Source organism: Scyliorhinus torazame, chromosome 15 (assembly GCF_047496885.1).
Source record: "Scyliorhinus torazame isolate Kashiwa2021f chromosome 15, sScyTor2.1, whole genome shotgun sequence".
Classification (NCBI taxonomy): Eukaryota; Metazoa; Chordata; class Chondrichthyes; order Carcharhiniformes; family Scyliorhinidae; genus Scyliorhinus; species Scyliorhinus torazame.
Genome location: NC_092721.1, coordinates 12,234,332 through 12,254,528, shown reverse-complemented (window position 1 = coordinate 12,254,528; position 20,197 = coordinate 12,234,332). Strand labels below are relative to the sequence as shown.

The following is a 20,197-nucleotide window of genomic DNA, read 5'->3' as shown; positions in this document are numbered from 1 at the left end:
TGTAAATAAGAGCAAAATGGGTATTGGGTGCTAAAATAAATGAATCGTCATGTAACTCAAAATTAAGCAACTTTGAATTGCGAGAACAAACAGTACTTTGTTTCTTTAGACCCTCATCAAAATCAGATGCTTTGCCAATGAATGGCTTAAGGACCTGCAGCAATATCTGGTTGGTGATGTAACTGAAGGTTGAAAGGATTGAGATTTTCTGCAGGACATGGTTGGTTACTGTGTTGGGGAGGATTGGGAGTGCGGAAGGATGAGTGTAGGTGAGTGGCTGTAGAAGGACGCAGGCAAGAATTCCGTCATAGAAAGGCAAATGCGCACAAGTATTCTGCAATTTCACCCAAAGCGCCTGTGGATATCGACAAACATTTGCGTAGAATTCTAGCTGATTAAGTGGGTGAGACAGAATCTCTGGGGTGGATCCGTGCAAGCGATAGGGTTTTGATGAGCCAGGTGGCTACCAACCTGCAGGAACAAAAATGTGATTGTGAGAGAGGCTGGGCAAAATCTGGACTGGTTCTTTCACAATGATGGGATCCGGAGTGTATTACTGTATATAGCATCTTTTGAAGTAGCAAAATGGCCCCAAGACTCTTCCCAGGAGTGTTATTAGTTAAACTTTGAACACTGAGCCATATAAGGGGATATTAGAAAGGTGGACTAAGGTTTGGTCAAAGAGAGGTTTTGAGGAGCACCAAATGGTGGAGAGAGACTAGGGACCTCGGAACGAAGACAAAGAACAAAGAACAAAGAAATGTACAGCACAGGAACAGGCCCTTCGGCCCTCCAAGCCCGTGCCGACCATACTGCCCGACTAAACTACAATCTTCTACACTTCCTGGGTCCGTATCCTTCTATTCCCATCCTATTCATATATTTGTCAAGATGCCCCTTAAATGTCCCTATCGTCCCTGCCTCCACTACCTCCTCCGGTAGTGAGTTCCAGGCACCCACTACCCTCTGCGTAAAAAACTTGCCTCGTACATCTACTCTAAACTTTGCCCCTCTCACCTTAAACCTATGCCCCCTAGTAATTGACCCCTCTACCCTGGGGAAAAGCCTCTGACTATCCACTCTGTCTATGCCCCTCATAATTTTGTATACCTCTATCAGGTCACCCCTCAACCTCCTTCGTTCCAGTGAGAACAAACCGAGTTTATTCAATCGCTCCTCATAGCTTATGCCCTCCATACCAGGCAACATTCTGGTAAATCTCTTCTGCACCCTCTCTAAAGCCTCCACATCCTTCTGGTAGTGTGGCGACCAGAATTGAACACTATACTCCAAGTGTGGCCTAACTAAGGTTCTATACAGCTATACAGACGTGGCCACCAAGGGGGAGAAATTAAAAATCTAGGATGCACAGGGTTCCATAATTGGAGCAGTGCAGAGATCTCTGAAGGCAGTCAGGCTGCAGGAGTCGAGGCAACACCTGAGCCACGGATTCATGACCAAAGGTAGTCTGAAGAGGGGAGCAGTCGCTCAGGGTGCACATTTGCAGTTCGGCTGACATCTCTTATATTCTGTCCTTGTTTTTGTATTTCCAAATTCCCATGTGCACATTTATGATAGAAACTGGCAAGTAAGCTTGCTGAGTTGTTATGACATCCAACGACCAGCGGTCAATTTAAATGTTTGAACTTGCCTAATTGAAAATGAAATGAAATTGTATATTTGCAGATTTGAGAAATAGAGGGAAACAATGGAGCAAGACAATGAATAAAACGTTGAAAGTAAAAGAAATAAATGTATAACTAGAATTATTTCATTGGTCAGGAAATTCATGGTGATAGTCAACAAATTCATTTTAATTTAATATTTAGGTTTGATATAGAGAACGAGAGGAATAGATTTTGATGAGTGGACCAATTCAAAGATGGACAATTCATCAATTTAATAGTTAATTAGGATAGATTACCTAATCTAGCCCTTTGACCATGCTTTTGATCATCTGTCCTAACATCCCCAATAGCTTCAGAAAGTGCTGGGAAAGCTCAGCAGTTCAGGCAGAATCAGTGGAGAGAGAAACAGAGTTAACATTGCAAGTCCAGTATGACTTCAGAACGTTCTGAAGAAGATTGATCCGATTGTGGCCTCAACTCCACTTTTTTGTCCCTATAACTCCCTCATCAACCAAGAAACTAACTCGGCCTTGAAAATATTCGATTACCCGGTCTCCACCTCTCTCTGGAGAAGAGAATTCCACAGCTCAACGAGAGAAGAAATTTCTCCTCATAGAGTTTTTGCAGCACAGGAAGAGGCACTTTGGCGCATCATGTACATGCCAGCACCAATTTACACTTCTCCCATTTTCCAGCACGTGGTCTGTAGCCTTGTATGCTGTGGCAGTTCAGGTGCTCCCCTAAATACTTCTTAAATGTTGAGTGTTCCTGCCTCCACCACCCTTTCAGGCAGCGAGTTCCAGATTCCCACCACCCTCTGGGTGAAAAGGTTTTCCTCACATCTATAAACCTGCCAATTTATCTTGAATCTATGCTCCCAGCTTATTGGCCCCTCCACTAAGGGGAAAAGTTCCTTCCTATCTATGCCCCTCATAATTTTATACACATCAATCAGGTCCCCCCTCGGCCCTCTCTGCTCCAAGGAAAACAACCCCAGCCTAGCCAGCTTCTCTTGATAGCTGAAACGCCCAGCCCAGGCAACATGTTGGTGAATTCCGTCTGCACTCTCTCAAGTGCAATCATTTCCTTCCTATAGTGTCTTAAATGGGAGACCCCTTATTTTTAAACTGTGCACACCCAGTCCTAAATCTCTGCCACAAGGAATAGCATCCCCCTGTCACATCTCAGGATCTTATATGTTTCAATAAAATTACCTGTAATTCTTCTAAACACCCACTGGTAGAAGTCTAACCTGTTCAACTTTCCTCACATGACAACCCCTTCATCTCAGGAATCAGCAGAGTGAACCTTTTCTGAACTGCTCTTCTCAAGGAAGGAGACTAGAACTGTACCCCAAATGTGGTCTCACCAATGCCTTGTACAGCTGGAACAAAACTTCCCTACTTTTATATAATAATCTTTATTGTCACAAGTAGGCTTCCATTAATGGCAATGCAGTTACTGTGAAAATCCTCTTGTCGCCACACTCCGGCGCTTGTTCGGGTACACTGAGGGAGAATTCAGAATGTCCAATTCACCTAACAAGCACGTCTTTCACACTGTGCTACCATGCTGCCTGTGTTCCATTACCCTGGCAATGCAGTAGCTCTGTGCTTTTCACCTATTGAAATTGCATGCACACATGGCTGTGGCACAGTCTTAACGTCCAAACTACATGTGACCAGCTCTTCCCACTCCCAGTAAGCACATGTTATTTTGTGAAAATTTCAGTTGTTGGCACAAAGTCGTGCTGCAGAATTAATTATAGACATATTTGCACATTTCCGTACCACTGCCACCTACTTACAGCCTGCAGTTGTACAAATTCTGTAGGGTACAGTGACTTATCTGATACAGAAATTGATACTTGTGTTGAAGAAGAGATGACAATGAAAAGTCTTGGTGATGTTGCTTTTGCATTGGTATGTCATTTGCTTTTTACTCAGGAAAAATATAGATTTTGCTATTTTTGTTCTTCATCCCTTCATGGGATGTGGTGGGTATTGCTAGCAAGTCCAGCATTTCTTGCTCATCCCTAATTGCCCTTGAACTGAGTGGGTTTCTAGGACACTTCAGAAGGCATTTAAGAGTCATTGCTGTGGGTCTGGAGTCACGTGTAAGCCAGGCCAGATAAGGATGGCAGATTTCCTTGCCTAAAGGATATTTAGTGAATCGGATGGGTTTTTGCAACAATAGATAACAGTCGTCATGGTCCCCGTTACTTTAAAAAAAAAAATTAGTGTAGTTTTTTCCAATTAAGGGGCAATTTAGCGTGGCCAATCCACCTATCCTGCATATCTTTTGGGTTGTGGGGGTGAAACCCCGCAGACACTGGGAGAACTCCACACGGACAGTGACCCAGGGCCGGGATTTGAACCCAGGTCCTCAGTGCAGTGAGGCAGCAATACTAACCACTGTGCCATCGTGCTGTCCCATGGTCACCATTACTAAGACTACCTTTACATTCCAGATTAATTAATTGAATTTTAATTCCACCAGTTGTCATGGTGGAATTTGAACCTGTGTCCCCAGAGCATTCAGCCTGGGTCTCTGGATTACTGGGTCAGAGACATTAGCACATCAATTGAATAGCCCCCTCTGAAAACAGCATGTCCGGTGATGGTTTTTAGAACTACACTGGCTGTATACGCACAGCATCACATGAAGTTAAACCGTTGTTCCCAACTACCTACGTGTCCTGAACTCTGAGACGCCCCTTTTCTCAAACAACATCCAATATTATATAACTCTGTGAGCTAAATCCAGCAGATAATTACCATGCCCAGGTTATTTGTCCATGTTTTGGAAAACTGTCTTCAGTTTCAGCAGTCATCTTAATTCAAGTTTTGGGTTTTAAGCAGCCACCCTTTTAGCGATATCTTGTTTGCACGGGAGATTGACTTTGCAGCTGGAATGGTAGCTGCTGCTACTGTGTCCCTTTCTCCAGTTATTATGCTATGGATATATAATTCTTTCCCTTTGATGTTACCCACCCTGTGGACCGGCTTTTAGCATATAAGTGCCAATTCCCTTATCTCTCCACTTTGAAGTTACCTCTCCTGCACCCCATTGTTCTCCTCTTAGTCATATAGGTAAACACTTGCTTTTCCGGTATTACTTTTTTTAAAGTAGGGTGCTCTTTCTAAGGGCCGGTGCAGGCTCGATGGGCCGAATGGCCTCCTTCTGCGCTGTAAATTCTATGAAAACACACCTTCAGACAGCTGCCTTTATCAATTCCTCTTATTTTATTTTATCCCAGTTTAATTTTTTAATATTTATTTTCCTCAATTCTTAACACCAACAATTAAGTGTGCGATCACTTTGTAAAGAAATAAAAATTAACCGAGAAGAAGGACCCAGTGCGCTTGAAGGACCCATCTGCTAACTGGCTACAACAATGACTTGAATTGTGATTATGCATTTTCATCAGCTGCCTCATTGGGCCTTAATTTTTCAGATGGTGGAGTCTCACTGCCTGCCATCCAAATAGTTGGCAGGGAACACATCCCTGCCGACTCTTGTCGCACGGCCATTTCACACTTGAATGAACGTTAAGTGACTGCAGGTACGACTTCTACCTGTCGCTCAGGATGAAATCCTACAATCTGATTATCGAGCAGCTCTCCAGCCCCTGTAGTGACAGCGCTGCAGTGGGCAGGAGAAGAAATGCTGGAGCCTAGGTCCGGGCGCCAGTGGCCCAGGTATGTTCAAGGGGTCCTCGGGTGAGGGGGGGGGGAGGACCACAACTGGCGTCTTGGGGAAGAGGGGGTCCAGAGGTTGGGCACCTGACTCTGAAATGGGCTTCTGATGGATATGCCACCCACAATGCAACTCTTTTTTGATTTTCAGCCTTCGCCCTTGCAAGTTCAATCTTCTTGCCAGCCTTAAAATTGAGGTTGGGCGAGAAACAGCCCTTATGGGCCAGTAAGCTTCAATTGGGGCAAGGGTTGGCTTCCCGTCCAAGGCCTTGCCTACCCCAGCATAAAATGACTGCATGGTCGGGGTGGGCAGGAAGGAAACGCATCCCTTCAATTTCACTCTCTCTCTCCCTCGCATGTGCTCTCTCCATCTCCCTCTCCCTCTTTCTTTTCCCCCCCCCCCACCTTCCCAAACCTAAAAACCTACCAGTGGGGAAGTATAAAATTCTGGCCTTGGGGATTTGTTTCAAATATCACAGACCTATCTCTGAAAGAAGCTGCTGAAGGTTAGTGATAGGATCTTCCTAGTGGCTGTGTACATATGGTACTCCTGAGCATAACAATGGGTTCTACCTTGTGAGGTCGAGAAGTACTGAGCAGTGTCACAAAGTTGAATAGCTTTTAAAGTCGCTCTTTAGCTTTTCACGTCACATCTACAGCTACAGTGGAAGCCCACGGGTGTAATGAAAAATAGAACTGATCTCGTTCTTGTGAAGACCAGGAAATGTCAAATATTGTAGATAATAAAAAGCTGCTCTCATCAGTCTTCATGGGGCTTTTAATATGGTGTCTAATATGGAAATCCATTAAGAAGTTGGAATTATGAGAGGGCATGACCAGAACTTGAGGGGAAAATAATTTTTCTGGAATGTGTGCTCTGGATTTGGGATTTTGCATTTCTCTGAGAGAATACTCCGCCCATTGTGACATTTAATAAGGTGCTGGCAGCGTAACCAAGTCACATCATCTGCTTTGGACATTTCTGGAAGAACTGATGTATCCTGTCAGCCCTATAATGGTAAACTCACTTGAAAAGATAGATTTTCATTTGCATTTTGAACAGTAAAGTTGACGGCGGATGCCCCGATTCGTGTGGTTCTGCAAACTCTGAGACGATCATAAAACTATTCATTGGAAGATTTGTTTTGTTTATTCATGGGATGTTGGTCTCACTGACTAGGCTAGCGTTGGTTGTGCTTTACTTATTCGCCCTTGATGGTGAGCTGCCTACTTCGGCCATTGCGATCCTTGTGGATTATATGTTTGTGGTAGAAGTTTTGATACAACTGAGTGACTTGCTGAGCCGGTTTGGAGAGCAGTTAAGAGTCAACTGCATTGCTCTGGATGGATTTGGAGTAAGGATAAGAACAGCAAATATCCCTAAAGTGAACTGGATGGGTTTTACGATGGAGCTTTTTATTCCAGATTTATTTAAGTAACTGAATTTAAATCCCTCTCCGCTGTCTTGCTGGGATTTGAACCTGTTGCTCCGGATGATTAGTCCAGTAGCATAACCGCTATACCATGCCCAATAAGCAGCACCTTGCCCATTTGTTAATTAAAATGCATATCTCTGGGTTCACCTGCTTCCTATCTTTAGTGTGGATATAGTTCTTTGGGACCATGTTGATCCAAGGACAAAGAACAGATTGGGCTAACTTCTCTCTGCAGCGCAACCGAGTCATATCCCTGGTATTGCTTGTGCTGTACAAGGTGTGAACTTTAACATTTCACCTTCAAGGTTGAAACATGTTGGGTATGTATTAGCAGAGCTGGCACGTGCAAGATCCAGAACTGAATTTACGGCAAATGAATCGGCCTTCTGGTGACCAGAACTTCTTGCTTTCATCGTGACCTGAATTAAACAGCTTGCAGTGAATAATTTGGGTATCTGGCTTTGCACTTGAGTGGTCCATCTGTTGTAGGCTGTGCATTGTGGGACCTCCTACCAGGCTGAAAGTGCATGTGGCAATAAATTGATCCCAAAGTTCAAAAATAGTACATTGGTAGCAGATCATTAAAAATTCATACAGGAACAACAAGATCGGAATATAACGCAGTACAAATTACAATAAGCTGTACAGTGACACAGGAATAGGCAGCCGTTTGCCCCTCAACCCTGTTCTGCATACAGTTGGATCATGGCTGATCTGTATCTCAACCTTGGTCCCATGACCCTTAATCACCCAACAAAAATCTAACAACTACAACTTTTGAGATTTTCAATTGGCCTCCAGCCTCAGCAACGTTCTGCGAGAGAGCATTCCAGATTTCCATTCCCCTTTGTGTAAAGAAGTGCTTCCTGAAATTAAACCTGAACCAATCTAGTTATAATTCAAAGGTTCTTTCTCATGCCCCCCCCCCACACACACACACACACACACACACACACACACACACACACACACACAATTTGGACTACTTCCACGTGAGGGAAAAGTTTCTTCCTATCGATCCTGATCATCTTAGAAAGCTTAATTCAATTTTTTTTTTTGGTATGGATTCTTTCGCGGTTGTGGGCGTCGTTGGCGAGGCCGGAATTTACTGCCCATCCCTGGTTGCTCTTGAGAAGGTGGTGCTTTCTTGAACTGCTGCAGTCCATGTGGTGTAGATACACCCACAATAGGGTGGCAAGGTGGCGCAGTTGTTAGCACTGCTGCCTCACGGCGCCGAGGACCTGGGTTTGATCCCTACCCCGGGTCACTGTCCGTGTGGAGTTTGCACATTGGATTGGATTGGTTTATTGTCACGTGTACCGAGGTACAGTGAAAAGTATTTTTCTGCGAGCAGCTCAACAGATCATTAAGTACATGAAAAGAAAAGAAAAAGAAAATACATTCTCCCTATATCTGCGTGGTTCTCACCCTACAGCCCAAAGATGTGCAGGTTGGTGGATTGACCACGCTAAATTGTCCCTTAATTGGAAAACAAAATTCCCTTTGAAATAAAGGCCACATTGCTGTTAGGGAGGGAGTTCCAGGATTTTGATCCAGCGACAGTGAAGAAACTGCGATATGGTTCTGACAGGATGGTGCATGACTTGGAAGGGGAACTTGCAGATGGAGGTGTTCACATGTGGCTGCTGCCCTTGTCTTTCTAGATGGTAGATAGGATGCGAGAGCCATTGAGTCTGTTCTGCCATTCAATATCATGGCTGATCTGATATAATCTTCAACTCCACTTTCCCGCCTTATCCCCATAACCCCCGATTCTCTTACTGATTAAAAATGTCTATCTCAGCCTTGAACTTACTTAACGACCCAGCCTCTACGGTTCTCTGTGGTAAAGTGTTCCACAGATTTACTACCCTCTGAGAGAAGAAATTCCACCTAATCTCTGCCTTCCTCTGAAATTATGCCCTCTGGTCCTAGACTCTCCCACAAGGGGAAACAACCTCTCAGCATCGACCCTGTCAAACCCCCCGAGAATCCGATATGTCTCAATAAGGTTACCTCTAATTCTTCTGAACCCCAATGAGCTCAGGCCCAACCTACTCAACCTCTCCTCATAAGAAAATCCCTCCATACCCAGGATCAACCTAGTGAACCTTCTCTGGACTGCCTCCAATGCCGGTATATCCTTCCTTCGATAAAGAACCAAAACTGTTCATAGTATTCCAGGTGTGACCTAACTAGTGCCTTGTATAGTTTTAGCAGACATCCCTATTTTTCAACTCTGTTCTCTTTGAAATAAAGGCCAACTTTCCAATGGCTTGCTGAACTTGCATGCTAGCTTTTTATGATTTATGCACAAAGACCCCCAAACCCCTCTGCTGCAGTTTTCTGGCCGTTCTCCATTTAAATAATATTTAGTTCCCTTATTCTTCCTGCAAAGTGCAGAAATTCACATTTTCCTACATTGTATTCTATCTGCCAAGTTTTTGCCCATTCATCTAACCTGGCTTTATCCCTCTGTAGGCTCTTTGTGTCATCTTCACCACTTAGCTTCCCACCTATTTTTATGTCATCTGCAAACTTGGCTATAGTGCATTCACTTCCCTTGTCCAAGTTGGTAATATATATTGTGAATAATTGTGGCCCCAGCACGGATCCCTGTGGCACTCCAGTAGTTACAGATTGCCATCCTGAAAATGCCCCACTTATCCTAACTTTCAGTCTTCTCTCAGTTAGCCAATCCTCTATCCATGCTAATGCCACTCCTAATGCCATGGGCGCATTCTTATTCTTATTAAGTAGTCTTGTGTGTGGTTCCTTGTCGAACAACGTCACGTACTTGGAAAGTATGTCAAAGGAACCTTGCTGAATTGTTGCAGATGGTGTACACGACTACCACTGTGCATCAGTGGTGGAGGGAGTGGATGTTTAAGGTGGCGGATGGGGTGTTATCAAGCAGGCTGGTTTGTTCTGGATGGTGCTGAGCGTCGAGTTGGAGCTGCACAGGTCCAGGCAAGTGGAGAGTATTCCATCACATTCCTGACTTGTGCCTTGTATGTGGTGGACAGGCTTTGGGGAGTCGGGAAGTGAGTTACTCGCTGCAAGATTTCCAGCCTCTGATCTGCTCTTGTAGCCACAGTATTTACGTGGCTAGTATTTATGTGGCTAGGCCAGTTCAGTTTCTGGTCAATGGTAACCTCCCCTTCATCGCCACATTCCTCCCCACCCCACCCCCAATCTTCCTTTGTGCTAGATATGACTCCAACCAGTGGTGGGTTTTGTCCCTGATTCCCATTGACTCCAGTTTTGTTAGGGCCCCTTGATGTCGAGGGCAGTTGCTCTCACCTCACCGAGATTCGCAAGAGTACAAGCCTGTGCTACGCAACCTAGCCTCATAACTGAACTGTTTCACCCCTGTACACTCTGTCTACCTAACTAGGGCTCAAATCCTGTGTTTCCCAGGTATTTATTTGATTACTATTTACCTAGAAGAAGTCAAGCATGCCTGTTGCTCCGTAATCCAATAGTTGAGCTGGGTGAGATTTCTTACCAAGGTACACTATTGTTGACTAGTGCTTAGCCAGTCTGGCTCAGTAATAGAACCTGTAGGGGTTGACCCAGCACAGCATTCATGAGACTTTTGGCAGGCAGGTCCAGATAACCCTACAGACCAGTCCCCAAAGACATGGTTTGGGGGGATAAAAAGTAGTAGGAAACTTAGCCAAGCCCCACCCTGAGCTCCATGGTGTTTGATGGTTAAGTTCCTGCAGTACATGTGTGAACCTGAGGCTTTGCGAATCTTGGCTGCTCCCAATTTTCAGCTGTGTTCTCCATGCTGAGATAAAGGAAGGTCAGTGTGCACTGGTAAGGATCCAGAATCTCTGCTTTTGTGGATTTCTCAAAACTGAGCCATAATCATCTTGATGGGTTTCCATTCACATCAACTAAGAACATCACCAGACCAAAGCAGAGCGCAGTCGATTTTTTTCAGCGCCCAAAGAACTAAACTGAAACAGTGTGAAGACGGACAATGTTCCTTGTTTTCCTGGTACCGTGCTCAGTCGACATAACTGGACTAGTCCGTGCTATGAACATGTCTTCATTTGTGGACCTACCTGTCAAATTTGTTCCGACCCCAGCTGAAGATTTAAATTGGTGCATTTGCTGTCCTCCAGTTTGAGATTTCGAGATTACAACTCGGCACAAAATTAATATTCAGTGGTTGTTTCTAAATTTCTGGTAATGATCAGAATATATTTTCATGCAATACTCGCTTGTGTGGTCTCTGCAGCAACCTGCATGTTTTGTTTAAAGTGATCAGGACAATTTATTGATTTTTTTTTTTATATAGGTCATTTCACGTCATTGCAAATACTTGCATAGCTGTGTTATGTTAAACCTTGTTAAATTCTTTTTCTTTTAAATATCTCTCAGGTCATACTGAAATAATGAACCAGAAGCAGATGAATCCGCAGGACGTCTCTATGGAAACTCACGAACAGGCTTACTGTAAATACTATCATCTTCCCTCCCAACCTGCATCTATATTAGGCTTACCACAGCCAGCATGCTAACCAAATTAAAAGAAATTCTATTTAGATTGAGGAAGAATACAAAATTGTGATGGGAAATGCATCATACACCTTAAGGATATAGATGAGTTCGGATGCATATTTAATATTCATATATCCTGTAAATAACCCTAGCACTATGACAAATGTTACAATCAAAGAAATGGTATATCTACTTTCTGATGTCTCATTTTGTGGAGATGTTTCACCATTACATTCTGTAAAGAGTGTGATGTGGTTATATTGTTAATCTGTTATGAGATCATTGTGTACAAAAACAAAAGCAGCACCCACAGGGTTGGAAGAATCCATACAGACATTTACAGACAGGACTGTACTCCATGGACAATTAAATCCCATTTTGAAAATTACAGAGTAAAACGAAATGGGTATTTAAATCTTCAGTAGTAGCCTAATTAATCACTGTGGGCGAAAAATAGCATTTGATCAACATTGATCCTTTTAAAAAAAACCAGGAGCAGTGACTTTAAAGAACTACAATAATATTTCAAGTAAACACAGTGGGTATAGAGTTCATATTAATCTGAAATTTGCACAGATATAATTTGCCTTCTCAAAGGCTTTATTTTACATTCACATTGTTGATGGTCGTCATGCCTTTGTTAACGAATGTGAGCAAAGCGTGAAAGGATTGTCTTTTTTCCCAATGCAGTGTGCGGTTAGTTTTGGGTACCTATAATCCTATATTGGCATCAGACTTTGGAGGATGGTTTAGTTTGCTGGGGTGACCTATTTCAAAGTTTGAACCCTGTCTAAATCTTAAAATCAGTTTCTCAGCACCCGTCCCTATAATTGCGAAGAGGGTTAGCAATGTGGAGCTGCAGAGGACATGGCTGGCCACAAAGTCGGGCGGGAAACGAGGCTGGGTCAGCCTGTCTTGCTGCGGCTCAAGTTCAACTTGCCCAATGTATTTACTCTGTTACCAAAGATTCTTCCAACTCTGAAAGGTGTACCATATTATAAAATCATTTATAATGTAGAACATGATATATGTAATAGTGCCTAAAAAAAAAAAAGGGGGGGGGGGGGAGGGAGGGACAATTATTCACAAGTATGTGCAAAAAGCGTAAGTTGTACCAAAATTGTATTGTGTCTTTTCTCATGTTAGCAAAGCAGACTGATTTAACTGGTGCGATTTGGCGAAAACATAGTTGGAGTACATGATGAGAGAGAAATTAACGTTTTTTTTAAAGAAAATTATTCTTTTTCTAACAAAAAGGCTCTTCCCAAGTAAAATTGCACCCTAATTTCACTAATGACCTTTAACCGGCGAAAGTGCAAAAGATGGGGGCTGGTGATTTTATTTTTATTTTAAACCAAATTATATCCTAAGACTGTAAACTCTTACCAAATTTATTGGTCCATTTTGCAAGTCACCTAATCCAATAGTGACTCTAATATAAGGTTTAGAAGAGGCTTTGAAGATAATTTTACAACATAATTTTGTTGAACGGTGTTTTATGTAAAATATTAAACATAGAAAATACACAAAGGTGGACTCCGTACTGTAGGATTACCCTTGCATCCAACCATGTTCATTTTAGTGCCAGTAGGGCAATCCGTAACCACAAAAAAAATCAGAATAAAATCACAAAAAGCAGACATAAAAATAAACTTTTATTTTAGTTTTTTAATTATAGCCTATATTTAAAGAATGATTGTTTCAAGACTTAGCAAAGATTTTAGCTAGATCCATCCAGTGTAATGATTAGAAATTAGTTAATAGTTTGATTACGATCTTTATTGTGTTGAAAGTATATCCTTTTTTGTAATAGGTTTATCTTTTTATAAGATTGATTTTCTGATCTGAAATGTTTATGGTTTTCTAGTAGGATTGATCCTAAAGATAATGTGTATATTGATTTTCTTTTTCTTATTGAGGGTTAGTAGTCATGTTTTTTTTTTTTAATCCTACACTTATGCTACACATATGGAGCTCAATTAATTACAAGTCGACTGAACCTATGGTTATACGTGGTAAGATACACCATTAACATATCGGAAATTATATCACAATGTGGCTTTCAGATGTCAGTGCAAGTTACCCATTGTGATTAGTTCAACAGCTATTACGTCATAATATATTTTTCGGGTGTGTTTTTTTTTTTTTTTAAAGCTTTGTTTCCCAATTCCAAGTATACTCATTATTCCGGGAAAGTTACGTTTCTTGTCTTCTGTGCAGCAGCACAGTACTCTTCATCAATTTTATGATGTAATAGCAATAATTTCTGCTATGAAATAGTGTACTTGGCTTAAAGGCTTGTTGCACTATAGTAAAAACGCCTCCCTTTGTGGCCACAGCACTTATCCAGCGCACTTAGGTTATTTTTTATTTTAAGGCTTCATACTCCACCCTGTAACCATCTTTCTTGCCTAATTAGAATTTTACTAAGAATTAGAACGTCAATGTAAAACGATTGTATGTCACAACAAATAGCATGCTAACGAGTAACATTATACATTTTCTTTTGGTTTTAAGAATAGATGAAGTTTTATGTTTTTTACATCAGTTTTCTAGCTGACAACGTGGGCCATTTTACCTGAAGATATTGACTTGTAGTCATTTGCAAACTGTCAGATGGCAAAATATTGATACAGTTTGAATATTTTCAAAAGGTGCACCCAAGGAACCATTTGGTTTTTGTGTTCCCTTTTAAAGACAAAAAAAAGGGTTTGTTGTTCTGGAAGTGTTGCGACTGTCTCGGAGTTGGCAAGCAGCTGAAATATTTGATCCTGGTGATGTACAAATATGGATAACATATATTGTTGCACTTATGTACATAGTAAATATGTAATAAAGCTGTCTTTATATTGTAAAATGAACAGCAGAGGTTTTTAAATAAAAACTAAATAATACTCCATCCAAAGCGTTCTCATGAGAGAGGCAGTTGTGTGTGAATTGTAACTCTTTACTGAAATATAATATATTTCCTATTGGAATATTTAGCAGTTAACACTTAAACTGTATTTTTAAAAGCTATATATGAAAATTGTATGCTGCAATTTTTTTGTTCAGAAATGAGCATTCAAGCTTCTATTGGGGTGTACTAACCATACTTAATCTCTCATGCTTGTAGCTTTGAGCAAAGATAAAATATTCAAACCATATCATGAAAGCCTGACTGACAGTCAAACAACGTCCCTCACTAGAACGGAACATTTTTAACCAAACTCTTAAGCAATTTGTGTTCCCTTATTTACAACTTACTGGATTGTAACAACAAGATTTGTCCTAACACCACACTACGAGAGTCATGGATGTTTATAGTCAATTTTGTTGTGATGTCTGATATTCATTTCTCTGGTCTGAAAATGATCCATTAGTGTGTTAGGTTGGAAATAATTGCTCGCGTTGTTTCGGCGAACGTACGCCTGGAAAGTGTTCAGATCAATATTTTACAAAACTGGTTTGAACTTGTCTAGTGACAGCAGCCAAATATGTTTTCTAGCTTTGATTTCTTTTTTGGTGAATCTTTAGCAGTTGAAGAATGTAATAGCTCCGCGTGCGCACGCGCGCACACACACACACACAGGCGAGCACACGCATATAGGGAGCGCAGTTGGTCATTCTTGTGCCATAGGCTTTAGTGATATGCCACTTTGCAATGAAATAATTTGTCTGTATACAGCTTCTCCATTTCCCAGGTATACCGTAACTGACTGATTTTACTCTGTATTGCGGCCAGATTATACTGTTTATGTTACAGTTATGTCAAACGATGAATGAGATCCACTTGTTATGTTTCCGAAAATACAACTATTTGTTTTATGACCATTGAGGGGAAAAATAAAGAAATATTTGGGAACAGTGTGTTGTGTTATTTCAGAATTGTTGGTAATCAAATTCTACATGTGTCGATTCCTGCACATATCCTAGAATGATACACGTCAGACTTTTCAATCATGCTTTACCTGCCAACTGTGGCAACACAAGAAATCCAAAGATTTTTTTTTAAAGCGGGCTAACTTTGGAAAAACTAAAAAGCAGAAAATGCTGGAAATACTCAGGAGGTCAGGCAGCTTGTGTGGAAAGGTCGAAACCGTTAAAGCTCCTGAATTTAAGTAATTGAAAGTCCACTTTCATTGACAGTGTGAGAGTACGACCATTCAAAGTTTCATGTTGGTGACCGTTCACCATTACGAGGAGGATTTGGAGATTTAACAGGCTCTTAAGCAAGTATAGAGCCAGGGAAAGGTCTGTAATAGGGCAAAAGTTGAGAGCGTTTCAATGAGGAAAGGGGTGCTGATGCACGCCAAAGGTGTGGTAATGGGATAAGTAATGGAACAGTATTGTTACTATGTACAAGGAGGCCTGACGGCCCATTCTGTCTGCACTGGCTCACTGAATGAACAGTTCATGGTGCCATCACCCACCTTTTTGCCCCGTTCTTCCTTTTCATATAACAGTCTCATATGAATGCCTCAGTTGAACCTGTCTCCACCACACTCGCTGTGCATTCGTAGACCTTAACCACTCTTTTTGTATGAAAGAGTTTTCCCTCCTGTCGCTTTTACTTTTGCCAATTATCTTAAATGTGCACCCCCTTGTTCTCAATCCTTTCAGTTTTTCCCTATTTGTCCAGACCCCTCAATTTTGAACACCGCTATCAAATCTCCTCTTCGCTGCCTTTATTCCAAGAAAAACAGTCCTAACTTCTGCAACCTGTCTTCGTAACTGATGTTCCTCATCCCTGGAACCATTCTTGTGAACCTTCCCAAAGTGCGGCACCCAGAACCGGACACACTACTCCAGCTGAGGGTGAATTGGTGTCTTATACAAGTTCAACATAACCTCCTTGTTCTTGTACTCTGTGCCCCTATTAATAATAATAATAATAATCTTTGTTAGTGTCACAAGTAGGCTTACATTAACACTGCAATGAAGTTACTGTGAAAAGCCCCTGGTCGCCACATTCCGCCGCCTGTTCGGGTACACAGAGGGAGAATTCGGAATGTCCAAATTACCCAACAGCACGTCTTTCGTGACTTGTGCGAGGAAACCGGAGCACCCGGAGGAAACCCACGCAGACATGGAGAACGTGCAGACTCCGCACAGACAGTGATCCAAGCAGTGAATTGAACCTGGGACCTTGGAGCTGTGAAGCAAGGTGCTAACCAGCAACTGGGAAAAGATAAGGGATGTGGCAGGCTTTGAGAACATGCAGGGGCAGAAGGAACAAAAGGGAGGATTTGTGATCGGGTGGAGGACGAGTGAGATTAACTGGCAAAATTATGAAAGGGCAGCATGGTGGTTAGCACTGCTGCCTCGTAGCATCAGTGACCCGGATTCAATTACAGCCTTGAGTCACTACGGCGTGGGTTTGCTCCGGTTTCCTCCCATAGTCCAAAGATGTACAGGGTAGGTGGATTGGTTGTGCTAAATTGCCCCTTAGTGTCCAGGGATGTGCAGATTAAATTATGGGGTTGCAGGGATAGGGTGGTGTGGGGTGGATGGTGTGCTCATTTGAATGATCAGTGCAGACTCGATGGGCCGACTGGCTTTCTGCATTGTAGGGATTCTATGGTGAAAGAATAAATGGGTTGGTAATGAAGCAAAAGTTTGGCTTGCAGGAGATTGCACAGAAAACGGAATCAGCGCCTGCTGCTGGCCAATGAAAAAGTGACAGAGGTACTTATGGTCTGAATTTCTGAGTCTGGAAGAACGGCAAAGTGTTTTGCCAGAAGTGTTCCCAATCTTACATTCAGCAGCGTAGGAGGCCACGGACAAGAGTGAAACTGAATTGGAGAAATAATACGACAGGTGATGGAAAGCTGGGGGGGGGGTCCCAAGAGTCTCTACAGTGCAGAAGGCCATTCAGTCCATAAGAGTCTACACCGACCCTCCGAAAGAGCACGCCACCCAGGTCCGCTCCCCTATTCACCTCATCCCTGTAACCTAACCTATACTAAGGGGCAATTTAACATGGCCAATCCACCTACCTGCTTTGGACTGTCAGAGAGAACCCACGCAGACACGGGAAGAACGTGCAAACACCGCACAGACGGTCTCCCAAGGTCGGAATTGAACCCGGGTCCTTGCCGCTATGAAATAGCAGTGCTAATGACCGTGCCAACAGTTTGTGCTTCTGGACTGAACGGAGGTGTTCCACACAAAAGGGACCCAATCTGTTTTGGTCTTCCCAGTACAGTGGAGTTTGTATCATGAGCAAACGGTAGTTTTGTTATCTATAAAACTCAGAATGCACACACTTCTCTCATCCTCACAGGGTTATCGTTTTCTCTTCTTTGCATAAGAATAAAACAAAAATGCAAACATCAGGAGCTGTAAGGAAGACGGAAGAAGGAACGACCCCAAGGGAAGCGAATAAGCATTTCTGGACCTGTACTGGTCCCTTGATTATTCAGCTCGCAATTGCACGTTGACTAAAGCCACTTCATATCAGTTGAAATGAAATGAAAATCGCTTATTGTCACAAGTAGGCTTCAAATGAAGTTACTGTGAAAAGCCCCTAGTCGCCACATTCCGGTGCCTGTTCGGGGAGGCTGGTACGGGAATTGAACCGTGCTGCTGGCCTGCCTTGGTCTGCTTTACAAGCCAGCTATTTAGCCCACTGTGCTAAACCAGCCCCAATACACCCAATTGAGCTAAGAAGATTTCTAGGCGATATGCAGTCTTAAAGCATCACTTCTGTATACCTATTTCTAGATACCCCTCTCTTCTTGGGAGTTAGAAGCTCATGCTTTCATGTTCCCCTCCAAATATTTGAGCGCATAATCCAAGCTGACACTCCCAGTGCAGTACCTGGGGAGGGTTGTACTGTCAGATGCTTTCTTTCAGGTGAGACTTAGGCCCTGTCTGCTCACTCAGGTGGCTGTAAAAGACCCCAAGGCCATTCTTTGAAGAGCAGGGAATTACTGTACCTGGTGTCTTGGACAATATTTCTTTACCCAGCGACTGTTGAGAATGTAGAGCTCGCCCCCACGTGGAATAGTTGAGGAACGTACCATAGATCGTTTTGCGGGGAAGCAAGATTAAGTGTATGAGGGAGAAAATACGTTGATGAGGTGAGATGATATAATGTGGAAGGAGGCTGGATGGAGGGATGATGCTTCCTCTGGCTGGGATGTCGACAACAAGGGGTCACAGTGTAAGGATACAAGGGAGGCCATTTAGGACTGAGCTGAGGAGGAACCTCTTCACTCGAGGTGAACCTGTGGAATTCTCTATTACAGAAAGCTGTAGAGGCCATGTCACTGAATGTATGTAAGAAAGAAATAGATTTGTAGACTCCAAAAGATGTGCAGGTTAGGTGGATTGGCAATGCTAAACTGCCCCTTGGTGTCCTAAGGTTAGGACTTCCGGTGGTGGCCATGGTTTGACCGGTTGCACACAGGTGGTGTCAGCTGCGTGGAGGTGTCAGTTTGGAACTTTTTGTCCATTCAATGCGTGATTATGGTGACAAATTGTGAGGAGAGAAGTGGGTGGTGGAGTAGTGTGGGCTGACAACGGAGTACCAGACCCGGCAGGAGTCGGTGAGAGCCCGAGCTCAGGTGCTGGGGGAGCCTCGTGGCGCAGCACTATTGGGAAAGATAGCGGAGAGGGATGGGTCATCATCGATGGCCACATCGCAGATGGAGCAGCTCGTGAGCTTCATTAAAGATGAATTTCAGCAACGGCGGAAGGAAATGCAGGGAGACGGGTCGCGAGCGATTGAGGGTGCTTGAGCACCTCTTCGTGGATCTTTGTGCCTCCAAACCTTTCTCCGCTTCTTCCAGAGTGTGACAACAAAAGAAGTGGGGAAGATGATCTCAGAGCAGAGTGACCGAATCGTATCACTGGAGGCGGAGATATCGATGCTGGGGGTAAAAGTGCAAGGTGCTGCGGGTGGGGGCCCCAGAAGTGGATCAGGTCCACCGGTCGCTGGGACAGAAGCTGAGGGCAGGGGTGCCACCCTAGACTGTGATTGAGGGTATGCACAGGTTTCAGGACAAAGAGAGGATTCTGAAGTGAGCCAAGGCATTTTGGGACTGTAGCTGGGAGGGGAATCGGGTCCGGATATATCAAGACATTGGGGCTGACCTGGCAAGAGGCGGGCGGGATTCAACAAGGCCAAAACAACGCCCAACCGGCGCAAGGTTCGGTTTGGGGTGTTGTACCCAGGCAAGTTGTGGGTAACGTTCAAGGGAAAGGAACATTATTTTCAGACACCAAAAAGGCGAATGACTTTGTTCAAGACCATGGACTGGGGGAGGGTTAGGGTTGGGACTCTTTGTTTCACGATTTGTCAATCGTATGTTTTATTGCATCTGTCTCATGTTACTGATATTTCATATGAATGTGTGATGTTTTTTATGTGCGCTTCCTAGTGCTGAGGGAGTGGGGGGGGGGGGTAGAGCATTGAAGACAGGAGTGGATGGAGTGGGTAGGTGAGATGGGTGGAGGAGGTGATGTCCTTTCTTTGTGCTTCTAGGCAGGGGCCGCCATGCTAGCGAGATATGCTGGTAAACAGCAGTGGGGTTGGGGGCTGCGGTGGGTAGCCGGGGGGGGGGGGGGGGGTGGGTTGGTGGCGCAGTTGTTTTTCAACGTAGACCTAGGGGAAGATGGAGGGGGTGGCCATTTTGTGTGGGCTCAAGCGGTTTGGAGAGCTGATAGTTGGGTGGAGCGGCGGTTAGGGGATGGAGGCCGGAAGCCCCTGGTGAGGCTGGTAACCTGGAATATCCAAGGGCTAAATGGACTGGCTAAACGGTCAAGGGACGTGCGCATTTAAAAAGTGAAAAGGCGGATGTGGTTTTCCTGCAGGAAACGCGTTTACAGGTTAAGGACCAGATACGATTAAGGAGAGGGTGGGTTGGGCAAACGTTCCACTAAAGGGTTTGACTCCAAGTCACGGGTTGTGACTGTTTAGTAAAAAGGTGACGTTTGT

The 20,197-nt window shown here is 43.5% G+C and overlaps 1 protein-coding gene across 7 annotated transcripts in view; it reads left to right on the top strand.

Moving 5' to 3' along the window:
* mbnl2 (muscleblind-like splicing regulator 2) overlaps positions 1–15,118 on the top strand; it is a 120,016-nt gene extending 104,898 nt beyond the window's left edge. For all 7 annotated transcript variants that reach the window (XM_072476109.1, XM_072476110.1, XM_072476108.1 and 4 more), the window contains one exon: positions 11,155–15,118. In XM_072476109.1, the coding sequence (XP_072332210.1) occupies positions 11,155–11,294 (140 nt within the window). In that variant the 3' untranslated portion in view covers positions 11,295–15,118. The remainder of the gene's footprint in view (positions 1–11,154) is intronic.
* Positions 15,119–20,197: the final 5,079 nt, after the last annotated feature.